A 16,182-nucleotide genomic window follows, 5' to 3' on the forward strand; every position below is an offset into this window, starting at 1 on the left:
TACAAAATAGGCAGCGGAATATTAGATTAAAGACTAGAAGAGAACTGAACAACATATTTATTATAGAAGCTCTGAACGTAAGCCTGAGTTTATCACAAGTTCAACTCATTCAAAATCTGGCTGGCTAACGTCTTGTAGTTCCATGTATTACCAAGAGTTTTCTTGAATTGCACACCATATAATCCCACCAATGGTACTTTAACAATGTTGATCTCGAACTTCAAAGGCGTCTTTGAGGTAGCACGCATGTCTGTTCCCGCAGTTTCATGATCCAAAGATGTGCTTCTGGATCGTTGATGACGTGCGCCATGTTCAATTCTTGATGACACCAACATATCACTGCCTCCGCCAATCATTAACCCATTGAGCGAGTCAATGGAGTCCCCTCCAGAACTATGCTGCAATTGACCACGACTACTATCATCAAGGTCATCGCTGTCTGCTTCTGCAGCATTCATGAGCAGTTTGCTCACTCTTGCAGCAGCAGGGGTATTTGGAGGCATCAAAGTTTGCGAGCCATTCTTCTTCCTGTAAGAACTCAAGAATGATTGACCAATTGAGATCTTACGTCTATGGCCACTCATGGAATTTGACGACCTGTGTGTTTTGGGGGTAGTCAGTGGTGAAACAACGTTGCTATTAATCTTCAAAGACGGTTGCCTACTGACCTGTTTGGTCAGATTTCGTGGAGTCACAATTTGTGGGACATCATTCTGCTGAGGTTCTGGAGTAGTCGATCTCTCAGGTACTTCCTTTCCCTTCATAGATTCCGAGGAAGGGTTGAATGCGTCTCCATAGAGTTGTTTCTCCTCTTCATTTTCGTCCAGTTTGTATTCGTCAATGATAGTGATGGCGTCAGGCCCTTCTTCATCTTCAGACTCCTCCTTAGTGGTTAAAGATGGAGCATGGACACATATGAAGCCACCTTTCACTTCCTGGAACCTAACACCCAATTTGGTGAGCACATTAATAATGTTATAACGAATGACTGGCAATGGCTTAGTGGAAGTGGTTTGGACACTAAAGAATCCTTTCAAGAAAAGAGTCTTAGGGTACTCGATGGACGGCATGCTGTTGCGCCTAGCTTTGTTAAACTGCTCAATGATCTGTTCTTCCGTCAAGCGTGGAAGTCGATGATGATCAATCAGATCCAATGTCACATCATCAAATGCAGCGTCGCTCTTTTGATCAGAGTTAATGATTTCATCACTGTTTTGTGCCGCCATGGTGTTTGGAAGTTGGGGCATTGGATGATTACCTCCTCTGTAATACGAGGTGTCTTTCCTTGCGTGCCCTCCGACAGACTTTGCTCTCGCTGTAGGGTGAAACTTTTTGGCCACAGGTGTAACTTTCAAATTGTTATCATTTGGCTTTTCCGTTGAACTGCCTCCAGCCATCTGACTCGCAGTGATGTTGGGTAATGGTGGGAGATACTCCACAGGAATAAAACCATGAAATTTGTTCGCCGAAGATGATGAAGACCTTCCATGTGTTTTGTAGTCGGGCACATCCGCAAGTTTCGGAGATTGAGACTTTAGTATGTTGTCGCTGTTGACGTTCGATGATGACTTTTCCTTTGCCGTAACCTTCATACTCACTCCACGACGAACCAAAGGATCCGCTTTGCTTCCAACGGATTGCTGCGGCGACAAGTGTTGAGAACCAGGAAGTGCGGGAGATTGAGACTTTTTAGGACTTGGGCTATTTTCAAGTGCAGTAGCATTCTCTCTTGTGGATTGTGAGCCAACGCGGGTGGGTGATGCACTGGTATTCTTTGTTCTCTTCGAAGAGAGTCTTCTGAACAACGAATTGAATCCCAGTGGCATACCAGCATTGGGGTCCAAAGTCTCGGGAACCGGTGTGCTTGAATTTCTTGAACCTGGCGCAGGCTGTTGCATAATGTTTTCCGTTGTTTCTGAAGGTGATTCGGAATTTCTTTTGATGGATCCTGGGGTAGCCTGTGTGTGGGCTTCTTCTGGAAATTTGAGTTCTGGCAACTGCTGAGGCTTTGATGCTGGTGGCGAACTCTCCTTCGGAGTTGGAGTCAGGAACGGATTCTCTTTGTCTCTCAGAGTATCGGTTTGGCGAACTTCCGCATTATCGTTAGTGGCCGGCGTCTGAGCAATCGAGGGAAGGGGTGGTAATTGATTTTGATTTGACTTTTGGGCATTGGCATCTTCATTTGCATGCTGTTTGATCATCAGCTTAAGTGCCTCCTCCTTCGCCTTTCTTCGCTTTCTCATTTCATCCACTAAGTGGTAAATGGATACTAATGGGTGGAAACCGCATGTAGGGTCTAGCTGGCCTGGAAAGGAAGGATGAAAAGGTCTTCCTTGCTTAGCGCATTTATGCCATGTCTCGTAACTTTGTTGGTACTCTGCACTATTAAGAATGCTAGTCAACTCTTCGGCAATCGCTGAAACGGAACCGAGGTCAAAAGATGAAATGGCCTGGATAATCTCTGTATCTAGAGGAAGAGTCAAAGGCACACGCTTCGGCATGTAATTAGGAACAATAAAGTCAAATCCCTTGTTCATCCAGGGGTGCAGAATCACTTCCTGTAAAGATGCTCTTTTAGTAGGATCAACAACAAGCATCCTAGATAATAGAGAGACGCATTCTTTGGATATGAATGAAGGGTACTGGACATTTCCCTTTTTGATTTTCTCATGCAAAACAGAAACATGCGGGTCGTCAAAGGGAACCTTGCCACAAACCAAGACATACAACACAACACCCAATGACCAGATATCCACTTCTGGACCGATGTAAGGTTTTGCACTTAACAACTCGGGAGCGGCAAAGTATAAAGACCCACAGTACGTTTTAAGCAAGCCATGTGGAACATACAAATTGGACAATCCAAAATCAATGATCTTGATCTCTCCCTTCTGGTTAATCATAATGTTTTCAATCTTCAAGTCACGGTGTACCACGTTGTTTTTGTGACAATAATCCAAAGCCAGTGCAATACCACGAGCAAATTTTCGAGCGTACTTCTCGTTCAATGACCCATGTGACACGATATAATCAAGCAATTGGCCACCCTCGACGTATTCAAAGAGCATGTAGTAGTGATTTGTCATAGGTACCATCTCATATAGACGACAAATATGTGGGTGGAAAAGAAGTCGACCAAGAGCTCCCTCTCTTATCGTTCTTTTATCTCTGGCAACCTCCTTCTCGAATTCCTTTTGACGTTGAATTGCTTCTTCAGTCGATTTCAAAGGTGGGTCGTTGGCGTGAGCTCTTTGATACAACTTCGCTGCACGCGGGACAATCTTCACAGCACATTTTTCATTTGTGTAGTTGTGTCTTGCCAATTTCACTTTACCCATGGAACCTGCACCTATAGTGCTGATGAAATCCCAGTCACCAATACATTTACGATGGAACTGCTGTTGTTGCTGCTGTTGATGTGGCTGTTGTGGTTGTGGAGGATTCTTCTGACTGGGGGTCGGGTGCTTTCGGGTGTCTTGACCGGCAGGCGGTCTAGATGGATTGGAACGATGCTGATCAGAATTTAGAGATGCTGGTGGTAACAATTCCTTCTCCGCATGCCTGGCAGGAATTTGGTTTTCTCCCGGGGGAACACGATGAGAACTTGGTGTTCTTGTATGCGAGTTTGAAGTTTGCATTTCGTTGGCAAATTCAGGATTCAGGGTCTTTAATGATGTCGAAAGGCTCCTGAGCATCCGCGGAGTTGCAGGTTGGCCGGGAAACGGTTGATACTGTTGGCCAGGGACAGGATTCGGATTATTCGAACCTCCCATTAAACTGGCGTCCTTAAAAATAGAAAAAGGAAAGGCTCAATTTAGATCAAATCTTGTAACAGGTTATGAAATTAAGCTATCCAAACTGTTAATGACCCAGTACGTGGTGTTAGACTTCGGATTTTTTTCCTCGGCTGGTTAATGATGGCTAAAGGCACCACGGATCCTCGAAACAACAATAAATTGGGTGGTGATTAAGGGTTGACAAAAACCGTACTTCTCCTATTCAGGAATTATGTGTATTGAGCTTATCTTGAGGAAGCCTCGGGCTCTCCTTGTTTTTCGTGGGTCAATGGGGCTGGTTAAAAAACACACTTTCTGCTTTATCGACAATGCTTGCCCTGTATTTTTTGTGTCGCGCACGTCGTACCAGGGGCAACGCATTCAAAGGTAAGGAGCAGGATAAAATTCAATAAATGGGAACCGTTCCAATCTATTATAGGCTCTTTGATATGTAGTGTGATACCCCTATTTGTGAGATAGATAGCGTAGAGTGGAAGTGGATAGTTTTGTTTTTTTATCGTACTTCGTTTATGAATATACGCCTTCTGTTGCAGATACGCACTAATATTACGAATTTAGTTTGAACATGAAGTTTAGAAGAATAAAGTTTGAAGCAAAAAAAAAAGGAAGAGCGACAATAATAGAAATCGACCCTCGCTAGTTGTGAACGAAAAGTCAATCATCAGCATTCTATCGATGATTACTAATCTATCACTTGAAGTAATGAGCTATGCTCAGCCCGATTTATACATGCGCACTTTGATCAGTTATCGTTAACCAAAACGGGATGATGTAGATTTTCGGATACACATTTCTCTTATCCGTACAATGTGATTTGTAAGAATCCCAAAGAGTCATGTAAGCGGAAGACATTACTGGAAAGTACCCCAACATCCGCAAGTACGTATGATCACTATGTGAATCCATCAACGTATTCCGCCGTTCTACGAATTTGAAACCTCTACACGATACTTTTTTTTTAATCTTTTCATAAATGGAATATACAGCCATCCTAAGAACGACCTCTTATTTTAATATCGTTTATGTAATCACACCAGTGACGCCCTTAGTGTTTGTGGTGCTTCAAGTGAGATTGGTATTCCCAAGTGTAACCAGCAAGGATGATGACAACAGCAAGGTGAATCAATGGCTTACCAGAGGCATTGTCGCCATCAAAGTAGGCAGCCTTGTACTTGCCCCATGGGGTAGTTGGCTTCTTAGCAGCTGGAGCTGGGCCAGTAGGCAACTTCTTGTAGAAAGAAACCACATCAGCCATTCTCTTGGCGTTAGGGTTAGAGCCAATGTTCTGGGTGTTAGTAATTCGTTTGAAGCAGGGACATTCGAACCGGAAGTTCACGAACAAAAGCTTAAAAGCACACGTAGCAAATGGCTGGATAGAGGGACGAAGATTGACATGGACATTTCATGAAAGAGTTCCAAGAAAAGCCCTTTTCTTCAAATAAGGGAAATCCAATCAAAGGTAATCTGTATTTAGAGGTGAATTTGCTCTATGCTTCGTGGCTCCTCAACTGCGTTAAAGTTCATGGAAAAGGGAACGATATTTCTAGCGAGACAAAAGGAACGCACATACCTTAGCAGAGGCAACCTTTGGTGGGATCAAAGTAGACAATTGTCTTCTGATGATGAACGACATGGTAGGTGAAGGTGCTTCAGAAGTAGTTAGCTTTGTTTTTCGGTCTCGGTTTTTTCCACTTGCAGTGCGCTTTCTCATTCGCTAGTAATATACAGTACATCTTATAGGGAGATTGTTAGGTGCTTGTAAAAGTTAAGGCTTTGGAATAAAAGAGAATAGTAAGAAGAGTGAACGAACAATAGATCAATACTATTCCTCACTCTTTCTTTTCTTTTTCTTATTTTTACTCTTGCTCTGTTTTAAGTTAGCGCAAAATTATGTTGCATACAAAAGCGGACCTGTCATTGGCAGAATAAGGCTTTTACCTTACGATCCATATGCGTCTATGGGAGATAAATACACATTGGACATGTTTAGAGTTGACATTGTCAAGAAACGACGAAGGTCATGCGATTGGGCACTTTCACTCGTGCTGAACATCCTCCATCTGGGCTATTCTAGTAGAGACCAAGGCAAACACATATCCACGTGTAGATTACTTTGAGTCGCCATATTCTACCATAACCGACGGCAACTGCCTTCTTGTGGTGAATTATCCGTATACCTTTATTATTATACAAGAGATCAGGCCTCGCTAATATACAACACTGGAAGTTAGTAAGTTGATGGGCAAAAATGACATCGAATGGGCACATACCGTTGTTTCCTCTAATGAAAACGTCTCCGTAGCTTTTGTTTTCAGTGGCATTGACAAATTCCTTCGCAGACTCTAAGACGACATTCATGTAGCCATCGATGCTCTGGAGATTTCCCTGGTACTCCACTCCGTTATGAAGCTTGACAGTAACCGTGCTCCCAATTATGGAACCGAGGAACTTTGTTGGATCTGTTTTCAGTTGTTCATTTGCCGACATTGTCTGATTTTAGTTATCGTCACTGAGCTTCTGTACTTGAAAGGCGAAAAAGAGTCGTGCCGCGAGCATAAAAATAAGGGAGATCAAGAATGGTTGCCACCAAGAGAGAAGAATGCAATAATTGTGGAACCAACAGACTACAAGCAAACAAAAATCTATATCATGCAAAGGCTATATGTTTTGTTAATTGGCTTTCAATTTTTAATGTAGAAAGGGATGCCACTCCTCTTACTTTGTATGGCAGAAGCTTTAAGCAGAAATCGTCTGTGCGTCCCCGTGCATCCGAGCAAAGGGAGTTATGCCAGTCGCTTCCCACATGAAACAAGAACCAGAAGGCAAAAAATTAGACATACAGCAAGCGGAATTGTAGCGCCACTATCTTTGCCTACATCTGATACTTTGTAGTGATTAAACCCCTTGCCCAAGGTTTTGGAGCAAAGCATAGCCCGAGGGTGGCATACACGTGACTTTTGTTTACGCGAGGTGGCCCGTCACCGAAAAAGTACATAAGGTGCTCGGCAAAATCCCTCTTTTCTTCCATCAAGAAGGTGATTAGTGACAATGGACAAGCTCAAGGATGTATGTATCGGCACAATGTCTCCCCGGCAGCCAACAGGGTCTCAAATCAGTAACAATCAATGAAAAGATGGCCCCTTGGATCGATCCACGTGTACCTAGACGAGGTTACTAACCTGATCTATAGAAAATCAACAGTTTGAAGTTGGACGCCGAGAAGTGGCAAGAAAAGGCTGACGAGTTGACTACTCGTATCAAGGAGTTGGAACAGGAGAACATGGAGAAGGACCACCAGATTCAATCTTTGACCAGAAAGAACCAGGTTTTGGAAGAAGAGGTGGAGAAGTTGGAGACAGACATGACTGAAATCAAAGAAACTGCCGAGCAATCGCATTCCTTGAAGACATCCAATGAGAACTACACCAAGAAGAACCAGGTCTTGGAAGAAGAGTTGGAAGAGGCCGACAAGAACTTGAAGGAAACCACAGCTAAGTTGAGAGAAACAGACATCAAGGCGGAGCAGTTGGAAAGAAAGGTTGCCTCTTTGGAATCTGAGAAGGACGACTGGGAGAAGAAGTACGAGGAGTTGTCCGAGAAGTACAGTGCTGCTAAGGCCGAGTTGGACGAGATCAGCCAACAGTTAGAGGCTATTTAAGGTCAGTAATTTAATTGATACCACTATTAACGCAAGTAAACCAGTAGAAGGGGAAATGTGCACGACTCCAACACATCAATTGATATCTCAGCAAACAGAGGCGTTGATACCGGGGGGCCTTTAGTATTTGGGCATGGTACAAGCAGCAAACATATATATACTGCAATACAAAATAATCAGCTAGTCACATCGAACTCTTTCCATTGATTTGCTACAGAAGTGAACATTATATGGTGGGCTTTTCAATTACAAGGTGAAGTAAAAATTTCCTGTAGAAGCAAGGTTGAGAAAAGTGGAGAAGCATTGGTGATGATCTATGCGCGCGTTATCACCAAGGTCAAGTGACGGCTATTCACAGACTCCAGAGTGGGTCGAGACAACGTCACAGAAGAGAAATCTCGAGGGAAAATATCCGCATATCTCGAGAAGACCACCAGAGACAAATTACACAATACAGGCAAGCCATAGGTTAGGGGCAAAACACGCGCAGAGCAAAAGTACATCATCTCAGTCCGGCTCAATTTACCACCATAACAAGTGCGGTGAACAACAAGCAACTCGATGCAACCGCTAATGGAACCGCGTCCGGTTCCGGTTCCGCATTTAGAGCCTTCCCCAGAAGCCAGTCCGGACTCTGAGATTGACGAGGTGGGCACTCTTCGGCGAATGATGCCAGTTCAGCATGCGGCATTCGACCCAGGCGAGCGCATTCCATCTTACGAACTGTCCCAGGAACAACATAGGAGACGGCTTGCGCAACGAGTTCGCCCAGAGACAAGCCGCGTTGAACGCCCTGTGCGACGGGGCCGTTCGCTCAAGCTGTTGGGGCTTCAGTTTCTAAATGCTCGGCAGCATTTCCTTTTGGCTGTCAGTCGTGACATATCACTTGTGCCGTGTCTAGTAGGGCTTTTCCAGTCATGGTGGGTGCTTTTAAAAGGCCCATCTGTATCTGCTGGGTCCCTGGGCATAACGTCAGCACGCTTGTCTGAACACTTTCTCACTGGCGTATGGTGCATTGTGGCTGCGTACCTTCTGTATTCGGTACTTGACGGGCTCATGGTGCGGTGGATTGTCACATACTCCACCACCGGCGCCATCGTGCGGATGCTCTCCATGTCAGCGATCATGATAGTGGTGGAACAATACTTGGTGGCAGCGTTTTCCGCCGAAGGTTACACGTATGGCTTGCACACATGGATCATGATCAGCTGTGCGCTTACAATTCTCTATATTGCCCAGAACTTTGTCACTTCGAACATTGATTTGAAGGGCCAACGCCGCGCACGATTCTTCGACTTCTACAACATCGCAGTATTTGCTGTCGTGCCTGTCGGCTTGGCCAGCTTCATAACAATGGTAGGTCTACTACGGTCCCTTCTTATTCTTCGCTTGGACATTGATCTGCAACGACAGGCATGGATCTCTGCTTCGACATAGCCATAGTCTCATCCAGGCTGTAAATCAGCCAGCATTCAACACACCTTTTCAATCTGCCAGTCTGCCTTGCTTATCAACACTTACATTTCATCTGAAAGCAATTTGGCAGGCCCTGCCTTACACACTGTAGTGCGCTCTCACAGTGGTGGGCTACAGCCTTTTAGGATATGTAATAATAAAATCTTTTCAGAGTAAATTCAATACTATTTCAGAGAATCAAAAGTATTTTTACAGAAAGAATAACCGGTCTTTCATTTCATACTGGACATCACCCAAGTAAGGTGTCCAATCCTTTCACTTATCTCACTATGCCCATCTATCTTGTTCTGGTAGCGCGAACTTGAACTCTGATTTTCTGCACACCAAAAAATTCTCTCTTCAACTGCTCATGGGTGTCCACATCTTTGGAAAGTCTATCAAGCACAACGCCTTGGTCAGAATCGGCTTGGCGAAAAGAATCTTTGGTGTCGGATACACGACTGCCCAGCAGATTTGCGCAAAAGTGGGCATCTACCCAAGAATGAGAATGAACCAGTTGACCGAACCTCAAATCATGGCCATCAACAAGGAGTTGTCAGACTTGACCATCGAAGGCCACTTGAAACAGAGAATATTGGAAAACATCCAACAAAAGAAGGAAATCGGTTCTTACGCTGGTAACAGACATGCGGCCGGTTTGCCTGTCCGTGGCCAAAGAACTAGAAACAATGCTTCGACAGCCAAGAGATTGAACAGACTCGACAGAAAGTTGTAAGCAATGGTGTGCTACTAGCTGCTACAAAAACCACTCATGTAAATATATATATTGAATGCATCTTCCTACGATACTTAACCAAACAACTTGATGGAGTCGTCTGCGTACACCATATCCTCTTCCTCAGAAGCGTCGCTGCCTTCGTCCTGATCCTCGTCTTCTTCCTCGTCGTCTTCTTTCATGCTGATTTTCTGTCCCAAAAGCGAGGCGAAAAACTCATCGATTTGTCTGTCGTCCCACTTCAAACTGTTCCTAGGCGTCTCGAAGTTAGCAATAGGTTCCTGGACATGATATCTCAACTTTCTGCCTTTAGACGCCTTGTTGTCCACGTTCTTCTTTAATTTTGTTGATGCAGCTCCTCTCAACGCAAACTGTAGTCCCGAAGTAGGATCGCTAGATTGTATCTTTTTGTCCACCAAATCATTAAGCAATACACGATAGAAGTCTTCGTCGTCAAAGATCAGCTCCATTTCTTGCACGTTAAGACCTCTGCTCTGACTCGTTTTCGGAATATCTGCGTCCTCATCCTCATTCTCTTTTGGTTCAGTTTGCTCTTTCTTGACGAAATTTGCTTGGTAGTACTCGTAACCAAGAGGCTTCACTTGTCTTCTATTAAGCTTCGTGCGTTTCACAAGACGGTCCATGTCTGACAAATTATTCATCACTTGCTGCTCAGCAGACTGATTCAAAGCCTTGAATTTGCTTGCGTTCATGGCAGTTGAGCCAGAAGAGTTTTGAATCTTGGCCAGCCATTTTGTTAACACAGTAGACCTGTACTCGTTCAATATATCGTCATATTTCTGTGTGGCTTGAAGGTATTGCGTCAAGGATCTTTTTTGCGGCTTACTTTCGAAATGCTCGGTCACAACTTTCTCCTTTGTGTAAAGCTTGGATCTCAAGTCAAGTATGGCATCGAGTAAGTCATAACATGCAGAAGTGGCCTTTTGTAAGTACTTAGGTGTGTGTTTAGTCAGTAAGTTTTCGGCAGCCACAGTTTGAGCATTAACAGGAAGTAAGTTAGTGTTGGTTAATGCCTTTTGCACTTTCAATCTCGAGTCTATAAGCGCATCTCCCATTTTGTGCTGGTTGACAATGGCATAACCCTTGAGAGCGTCCAGGGTAACGGCTTCGGAAAGACGACTCACAATATGTTTTCTTTCTTTCATGATCATATCTTTGATTTTGTTTCTTTTCGCCTCCGCATCCACTTCTTCCTCGCTTTCGCTCTCTTCACTTTCGCTCTGTTCGCTTTGTTCATCACTATCACTGAGTCCATCAATAGAGACTCCCGAATCGCTTTCATTTCCTTCTTGTTGTTCTTCCTGAGCTTCGCCTTCACTGATGCTCTGACTTTCATCTTCACTTTCATCTTGACTCTCGTCTTGGCTCTCATCTTGGCTCTCATCTTGACTCTCATCTTGACTCTCATCCCCACTTTCGTCCTGACTTGCATCACCCATGCTTTCAAATAACTCACTTCTAGAAGCAACTTTTCCCGAATACTTCTTGTCGGTCACAAGCTTGTCGTTTTGTTGTCTCAATTTTGATTTTGGCATGCTCACATAGTGTTGCGTACGCAACTCATCATCCTCTTTTTCTGAAGCCGCCGAGTCGTTGTCGCTGGCAAAAGGATCGGCCAAATCATTATCCTCTATATCAAAGTCGTTTTTTGGCTTGTCAAGTTCAGCAATCTGCTGCGCTAAAGTCTTTTTTGCCATTACTAGTAAAGAGACCTCTGATGCTTCTCATCTCACACATTGAAAATATATTTTACCCGCAGGAGCGCGCTTACATAAGCGACAGATGCCATCGCGCTGGTGATGTTAAGAAGATGTAATGAATATATCACATTCTAGGTGATGAAGAAAGATGTTCTGATAAAAAAACAGTAATGATATACGAATTGAATGCGTCTGATCGCAGGGAGAAAGAAGGAAAAGTCGATAAATGTGAAAGACATACTTTTATATACTTACTTTACTTCACCAAACCTAAAGTGGCCGGTACTATTCGCATGCTTCGATGCGCCCATCTCGCCCAATAGAATCTCGTAGCAGTCCAAACAGCGCACACGAAATGTAGTTGTGTTTGTAGTGTAATTGCGTTTCTGTAAAAGAGCCACTAACTGCGAACTGGCTTGGATCACAATGTCCTCATGGTCAGTCCAGTTGCCGGAGTCGCCAGACTTATTCTCCGTGAGCACCGGATTGGTGACAAAACAATCATAGTGGATGCCTGAGTAGACCAAACAAATGAATTTCGTCGGTTTGTTTTGCTCGTCTTGAAACACCATTTTCCGTCCCAGCTCCACATCAAAGCAGTTGATTCTTACACCAAGAAACTCGGAGAGTATCCCCAATTCTATGGCGCCACCCCAGGACTCGCTTTTTCTGATCCATTCGCAATACTTATCGCGAGGCCTTCCCAAGACCAATTCATTGTAAGTGTCGGGATTTGCTTCGATGGTGGATGCGACAATTTCACGAAGGTCCAAGTCATGCCACTTGAATGTGCCTTGTAGCGTATATGTAATGGCATTGAAAAGGCAGGCATTATCATCTGGCACATTTCGCAATATTAGATAGCTGTTCAATGCTTCAATGTACACATTTGCAATCTTGTCGTTGGTCGACGGAGTCACTTTAGCTGGCGCCTGTGATGCCGTGACAGGAGAAGCCTCTTGGGTTTCAACAAGAATCTGATCGTTTGCGTGAATGCCTGCTTCTGCTAACAATGTTTGTGGATCGCATTCGAGTGCTTTAGGTGGAAATCCACACTTGAGCGAAGTGATACGTTTGCCTTTGAGAGCCGGCACGTCTGCACTTATACACTCAATAAGGCGAGACAAAGTCCATGAGTCTTCAGCAGATATTACACCAGAACCTGCTGCTGTTTTAATCTTTAATCTCATGGTTGATGAAGACGAGGTCCGGTGGCCAAATCTGTCAACAGGACAAAAAGTGCGGAGATACAGTACGATACACACTTGTGTTATCTGACTATATTGTGACATATATCATGGGGGCTTAAGTTATTCGGTTATCAAGCGGTAATGTTATTCGATTCCCATGTTGGATCATTTTGTCCATCTCGTTTTTGTACTACATCATGCTCTATTGTACATGTCATTTCCTATCACCATTACTAAAGCATAAAGCTGATGCATACCCATATGTAGTTCGAGTACAAGCCCTGAAGTGAAAATAATAAAGCACTGCAATCAATCGGTTAATCGGTCATCTCAACTTCACCTTCTTGCTTGGCCTCATCTTGCTCGGTTTCCCCAGCGGCTGCAGTAGATGGAATTCCTGTAATGATAGCATCCAATGTATCCTTCTTCTCGCTTTTGATTGCATCCAACTCGGCCTTGTTTTCGTTCTTGTACTGCTCAATGTTTTTGTACTTTTCAACCGCCTCCATGAACTTCTGAACATTATAACCAGCGCAGGCCTCACTCTCCAACGGCGTATATGGTCTTTGTTTGAGATCCTTCAATCTTCTCTTGTGAATTTTGCCCTTGCTATGGCGGTCCAATGCATCCTGGTTTTCGAAATATTTTGCACATTCCACGCAATAGTATTGTCCCAAACCTGGCTTTGTTTCGTCCAATGGCTGATTTTTCAAAGCCTTGACACTCTCCTTCGACGAAAGGTCATTATAAACAAGATCAAGATCTCTCGTTCTTCTCTTGGTTTTGTATCTTTTCACACTATATCTCCCCATCTATGTTTTTCTAGCCTAAAGTTCTTATCTAGCAGAGCGATGAGCATAAAAATGCATCGCACTGCAGACAACTCTCTACACCAAATTGCTGCAAGCTACAAGGAAATCAATCCCCTAGTACTGGAGACGCCCATAAAAGGCATTAATAGTCAGAAATATGGGAGTGGAACTGTAACTTTGTCCGGTCGTAGCAGAAATTGCTCGAAGGGGCCAATTTGCAAGAACTAACATTGTGGCAGGTGCTATATCACGAATGATCGACGGTGAGCTCACACATACAGAGCCTAGGATACTACAGTGAGCTGCTCTCGCTGTAACTATCTATTGGTGTCCAAGTATATTAGCTGGGCATCATCCTAACAGAAGACAGTCACATCGGTCACGTGCGCTAAGCGACCGCACCGCTGCACCATCTGTATGCACACCAATCGCCACCAGTCGCACTGTGGAAAAAAAATTATCATGAGAAATCTGCCTTGATTTTTTCCTCCAGACATCGTTCCCAAAAGGTATGTGGATACGAAACTTGAACGAAGCTGCATCATATCCATGAGCCGGAAAATGCTCTAGCGCATATGATACAAGAAGATGGAAACCGGGAGTTGACGTGTAAACGTCGATGCTAGAGAGACTTTCAGTATTTAAGGGAAAACTTCTCTAGGAGGAAGTTCCAACTTTGAAACTTCTCTTCTATCGAGATTATTTTCCTTTGATCAAATAGTCTGAAGCATCCTGCCGCAGTCCAGAGACTCTGGTGTCCCCGTTTTCAAATGTGCTTTTGTCCTGTATTAAGGTCATTAGTAAGCATCTCCATATATATTGTGGCTCCGCGAAAAGTTTTTTTTTCTTACACCAACTCTTTACTAACAGAAAAAGACAAAATGGCTAGAAGACCAGCTAGATGTTACAGATACTGTAAGAACAAGCCTTACCCAAAGTCCAGATACAACAGAGCTGTCCCAGACGCTAAGATCAGAATCTACGACTTGGGTAGAAAGAAGGCTGCTGTCGATGAATTCCCATTGTGTGTCCACTTGGTCTCCAACGAAATCGAACAATTGTCTTCCGAGGCTATGGAAGCCGCTCGTATCTGTGCTAACAAGTACATCACCAAGATCTCCGGTAGAGACTCTTTCCACTTGAGAATCAGAGTTCACCCATTCCACGTCTTGAGAATCAACAAGATGTTGTCGTGTGCCGGTGCTGATAGATTGCAACAAGGTATGAGAGGTGCTTGGGGTAAGCCACACGGTTTGGCTGCCCGTGTCTCCATTGGCCAAATTCTTATGTCTGTCAGAACCAAGGACAGCAACAAGGATGTTGTCATTGAAGGTTTGAGAAGAGCCAGATACAAGTTCCCAGGTCAACAGAGAATCATTATCTCCAAGAAGTGGGGTTTCACTCCTCTCGACAGAGACCAATACATTGCCAAGAAGAACAATGGTGAGGTTAAGGACGACGGTGCTTACGTCAAGTTCTTGTCCAAGAAGGGTAAGTTGACCGAGAACTTGCAAGAGTTCCCAGACTACCAATACCAGGTTTAAGATAATTTTTAGGTATGTACTGAAAATTAACCACTGAAGCTGAACATGTCCATGTAGTACTTTTATTTCTGTTTTCCGGGTTGTGCGATCTGTAAAATTATCACTTATCTTTCGAGGTATTGCCGTGTTTCTTCATGTGGCATTTACTATTTTTATAGTATTGCCATAGGTTATTAGTCTTTTCACCCACTTCTGCTTCATATTCTGTATGCGCTGATCTGGCATCGCTTTCGACTTCTAGCTATACACAGGAACATTGTTCTTCAATCACCACAAAAATGTGAAGATACTTGCAGCCAGTGTTTTGTTCTGAAGTATCTTTCGTATCTTTCGCCTCACCAAAGGACGTGTTTACTTTGGTTTCCATGCGTGCCCCTCGTGCGGCGTTGCTTGTCCATGCACGTTTTACTACAATATAAAAGAAAGCGCGATCGCGCGTCGGAGTATTTTTTTTTGGTCGACGAATTTTTGTTCTTCAAATAATACTATAATGTCTTTCGCAAACAAGGAAAAGCCAGATGTCTTGGTGTTGTTCGATGTTGACGGCACTTTGACCCCAGCAAGATTGACCATCTCTGATGAGATGAAGGCCACTTTGGAAGCCTTGAGAAAGAAGGTTGTCATTGGTTTCGTTGGTGGTTCTGATCTCTCCAAGCAAGTCGAACAGCTCGGTGCTACCGTTCTTTCCGACTTCGACTACTGCTTTTCCGAAAACGGTTTGACTGCCTACAAGCTCGGCCAGGAGCTTGCCTCGCAGTCTTTCATCAACTGGATTGGTGAAGAAAAATACAACAAGCTTGTCAAGTTCATCTTGCGTTACTTGTCTGATATTGATCTTCCAATCAGAAGAGGAACTTTCATTGAGTTCAGAAACGGTATGATCAATGTTTCTCCTATTGGAAGAAACGCTTCCACCCAAGAGCGTAATGACTACGAAGTCTTCGACAAGGAGAACAGAGTCAGAGAAAAGCTCGTTAATGCCTTGAAGGAACAATTCCCAGACTACGGCTTGACTTACTCTATTGGTGGCCAAATCTCTTTTGACGTTTTCCCTACTGGATGGGACAAGACTTACTGCTTGCAACACGTGGCTGACGAAAACTTCAAGGAAATCCACTTCTTTGGCGACAAGTCGTACAAGGGTGGAAACGATTACGAAATCTACGAAGACCCAAGAACCATCGGCCACGCTGTCAACTCTCCAGCTGATACCATTAGAATCTTGAAGGAATTGTTTGACTTGTAAATGGACTAAATACAAGCATATTT

The 16,182-nt window shown here is 43.9% G+C and overlaps 11 protein-coding genes across 11 annotated transcripts; 5 read left to right on the forward strand and 6 right to left on the reverse strand. All coding sequences in view use genetic code 12, as the record gives it.

Annotated features, from left to right (window-relative positions):
• Positions 1 to 92: 92 nt before the first annotated feature.
• On the reverse strand, positions 93 to 3,773 carry KIN2 (serine/threonine protein kinase; the record flags this gene model as incomplete). The annotated part of the gene is made up of 1 exon (XM_002617153.1): positions 93 to 3,773. One exon carries the CDS (start codon positions 3,771 to 3,773, stop codon positions 93 to 95), a length of 3,681 nt encoding a protein of 1,226 aa, XP_002617199.1.
• Positions 3,774 to 4,842: 1,069 nt separating this feature from the next.
• ATP17 (F1F0 ATP synthase subunit f) lies at positions 4,843 to 5,508 on the reverse strand (the record flags this gene model as incomplete). Its single annotated transcript, XM_002617152.2, has 2 exons — positions 4,843 to 5,082; positions 5,368 to 5,508. 2 exons carry the CDS (start codon positions 5,506 to 5,508, stop codon positions 4,843 to 4,845), a joined length of 381 nt encoding a protein of 126 aa, XP_002617198.2.
• A 486-nt stretch (positions 5,509 to 5,994) lies between these two features.
• Positions 5,995 to 6,284, reverse strand: LSM6 (U4/U6-U5 snRNP complex subunit; the record flags this gene model as incomplete). Its single annotated transcript, XM_066102462.1, has 2 exons — positions 5,995 to 6,017; positions 6,068 to 6,284. The coding sequence occupies 2 exons, from the start codon at positions 6,282 to 6,284 to the stop codon at positions 5,995 to 5,997; spliced, it is 240 nt and encodes a 79-aa protein (XP_065958226.1).
• A 561-nt stretch (positions 6,285 to 6,845) lies between these two features.
• On the forward strand, positions 6,846 to 7,455 carry TPM2 (tropomyosin; the record flags this gene model as incomplete). Its single annotated transcript, XM_002617151.2, has 2 exons — positions 6,846 to 6,863; positions 6,988 to 7,455. The coding sequence occupies 2 exons, from the start codon at positions 6,846 to 6,848 to the stop codon at positions 7,453 to 7,455; spliced, it is 486 nt and encodes a 161-aa protein (XP_002617197.2).
• A 561-nt stretch (positions 7,456 to 8,016) lies between these two features.
• Positions 8,017 to 8,892, forward strand: FOB63_005164 (uncharacterized protein; the record flags this gene model as incomplete). The annotated part of the gene is made up of 1 exon (XM_002617150.1): positions 8,017 to 8,892. The coding sequence occupies one exon, from the start codon at positions 8,017 to 8,019 to the stop codon at positions 8,890 to 8,892; it is 876 nt and encodes a 291-aa protein (XP_002617196.1).
• A 388-nt stretch (positions 8,893 to 9,280) lies between these two features.
• FOB63_005165 (mitochondrial 37S ribosomal protein uS13m) lies at positions 9,281 to 9,646 on the forward strand (the record flags this gene model as incomplete). Its single annotated transcript, XM_002617149.1, has 1 exon — positions 9,281 to 9,646. One exon carries the CDS (start codon positions 9,281 to 9,283, stop codon positions 9,644 to 9,646), a length of 366 nt encoding a protein of 121 aa, XP_002617195.1.
• A 74-nt stretch (positions 9,647 to 9,720) lies between these two features.
• Positions 9,721 to 11,364, reverse strand: FOB63_005166 (rRNA-processing protein; the record flags this gene model as incomplete). Its single annotated transcript, XM_002617148.2, has 1 exon — positions 9,721 to 11,364. One exon carries the CDS (start codon positions 11,362 to 11,364, stop codon positions 9,721 to 9,723), a length of 1,644 nt encoding a protein of 547 aa, XP_002617194.2.
• Positions 11,365 to 11,618: 254 nt separating this feature from the next.
• On the reverse strand, positions 11,619 to 12,659 carry FOB63_005167 (ubiquitin-specific protease; the record flags this gene model as incomplete). Its single annotated transcript, XM_002617147.2, has 1 exon — positions 11,619 to 12,659. One exon carries the CDS (start codon positions 12,657 to 12,659, stop codon positions 11,619 to 11,621), a length of 1,041 nt encoding a protein of 346 aa, XP_002617193.2.
• A 215-nt stretch (positions 12,660 to 12,874) lies between these two features.
• BUD20 (uncharacterized protein) lies at positions 12,875 to 13,369 on the reverse strand (the record flags this gene model as incomplete). The annotated part of the gene is made up of 1 exon (XM_002617146.1): positions 12,875 to 13,369. One exon carries the CDS (start codon positions 13,367 to 13,369, stop codon positions 12,875 to 12,877), a length of 495 nt encoding a protein of 164 aa, XP_002617192.1.
• A 770-nt stretch (positions 13,370 to 14,139) lies between these two features.
• RPL10 (60S ribosomal uL16 domain-containing protein) lies at positions 14,140 to 14,913 on the forward strand (the record flags this gene model as incomplete). Its single annotated transcript, XM_002617145.1, has 1 exon — positions 14,140 to 14,913. One exon carries the CDS (start codon positions 14,140 to 14,142, stop codon positions 14,911 to 14,913), a length of 774 nt encoding a protein of 257 aa, XP_002617191.1.
• Positions 14,914 to 15,403: 490 nt separating this feature from the next.
• Positions 15,404 to 16,159, forward strand: PMM1 (phosphomannomutase; the record flags this gene model as incomplete). The annotated part of the gene is made up of 1 exon (XM_002617144.1): positions 15,404 to 16,159. The coding sequence occupies one exon, from the start codon at positions 15,404 to 15,406 to the stop codon at positions 16,157 to 16,159; it is 756 nt and encodes a 251-aa protein (XP_002617190.1).
• Between the last annotated feature and the right edge of the window lie 23 nt (positions 16,160 to 16,182).

This window comes from Clavispora lusitaniae, assembly GCF_014636115.1.
Source record: "Clavispora lusitaniae strain FDAARGOS_655 chromosome Unknown tig00002663_pilon, whole genome shotgun sequence".
Classification (NCBI taxonomy): Eukaryota; Fungi; Ascomycota; class Pichiomycetes; order Serinales; family Metschnikowiaceae; genus Clavispora; species Clavispora lusitaniae.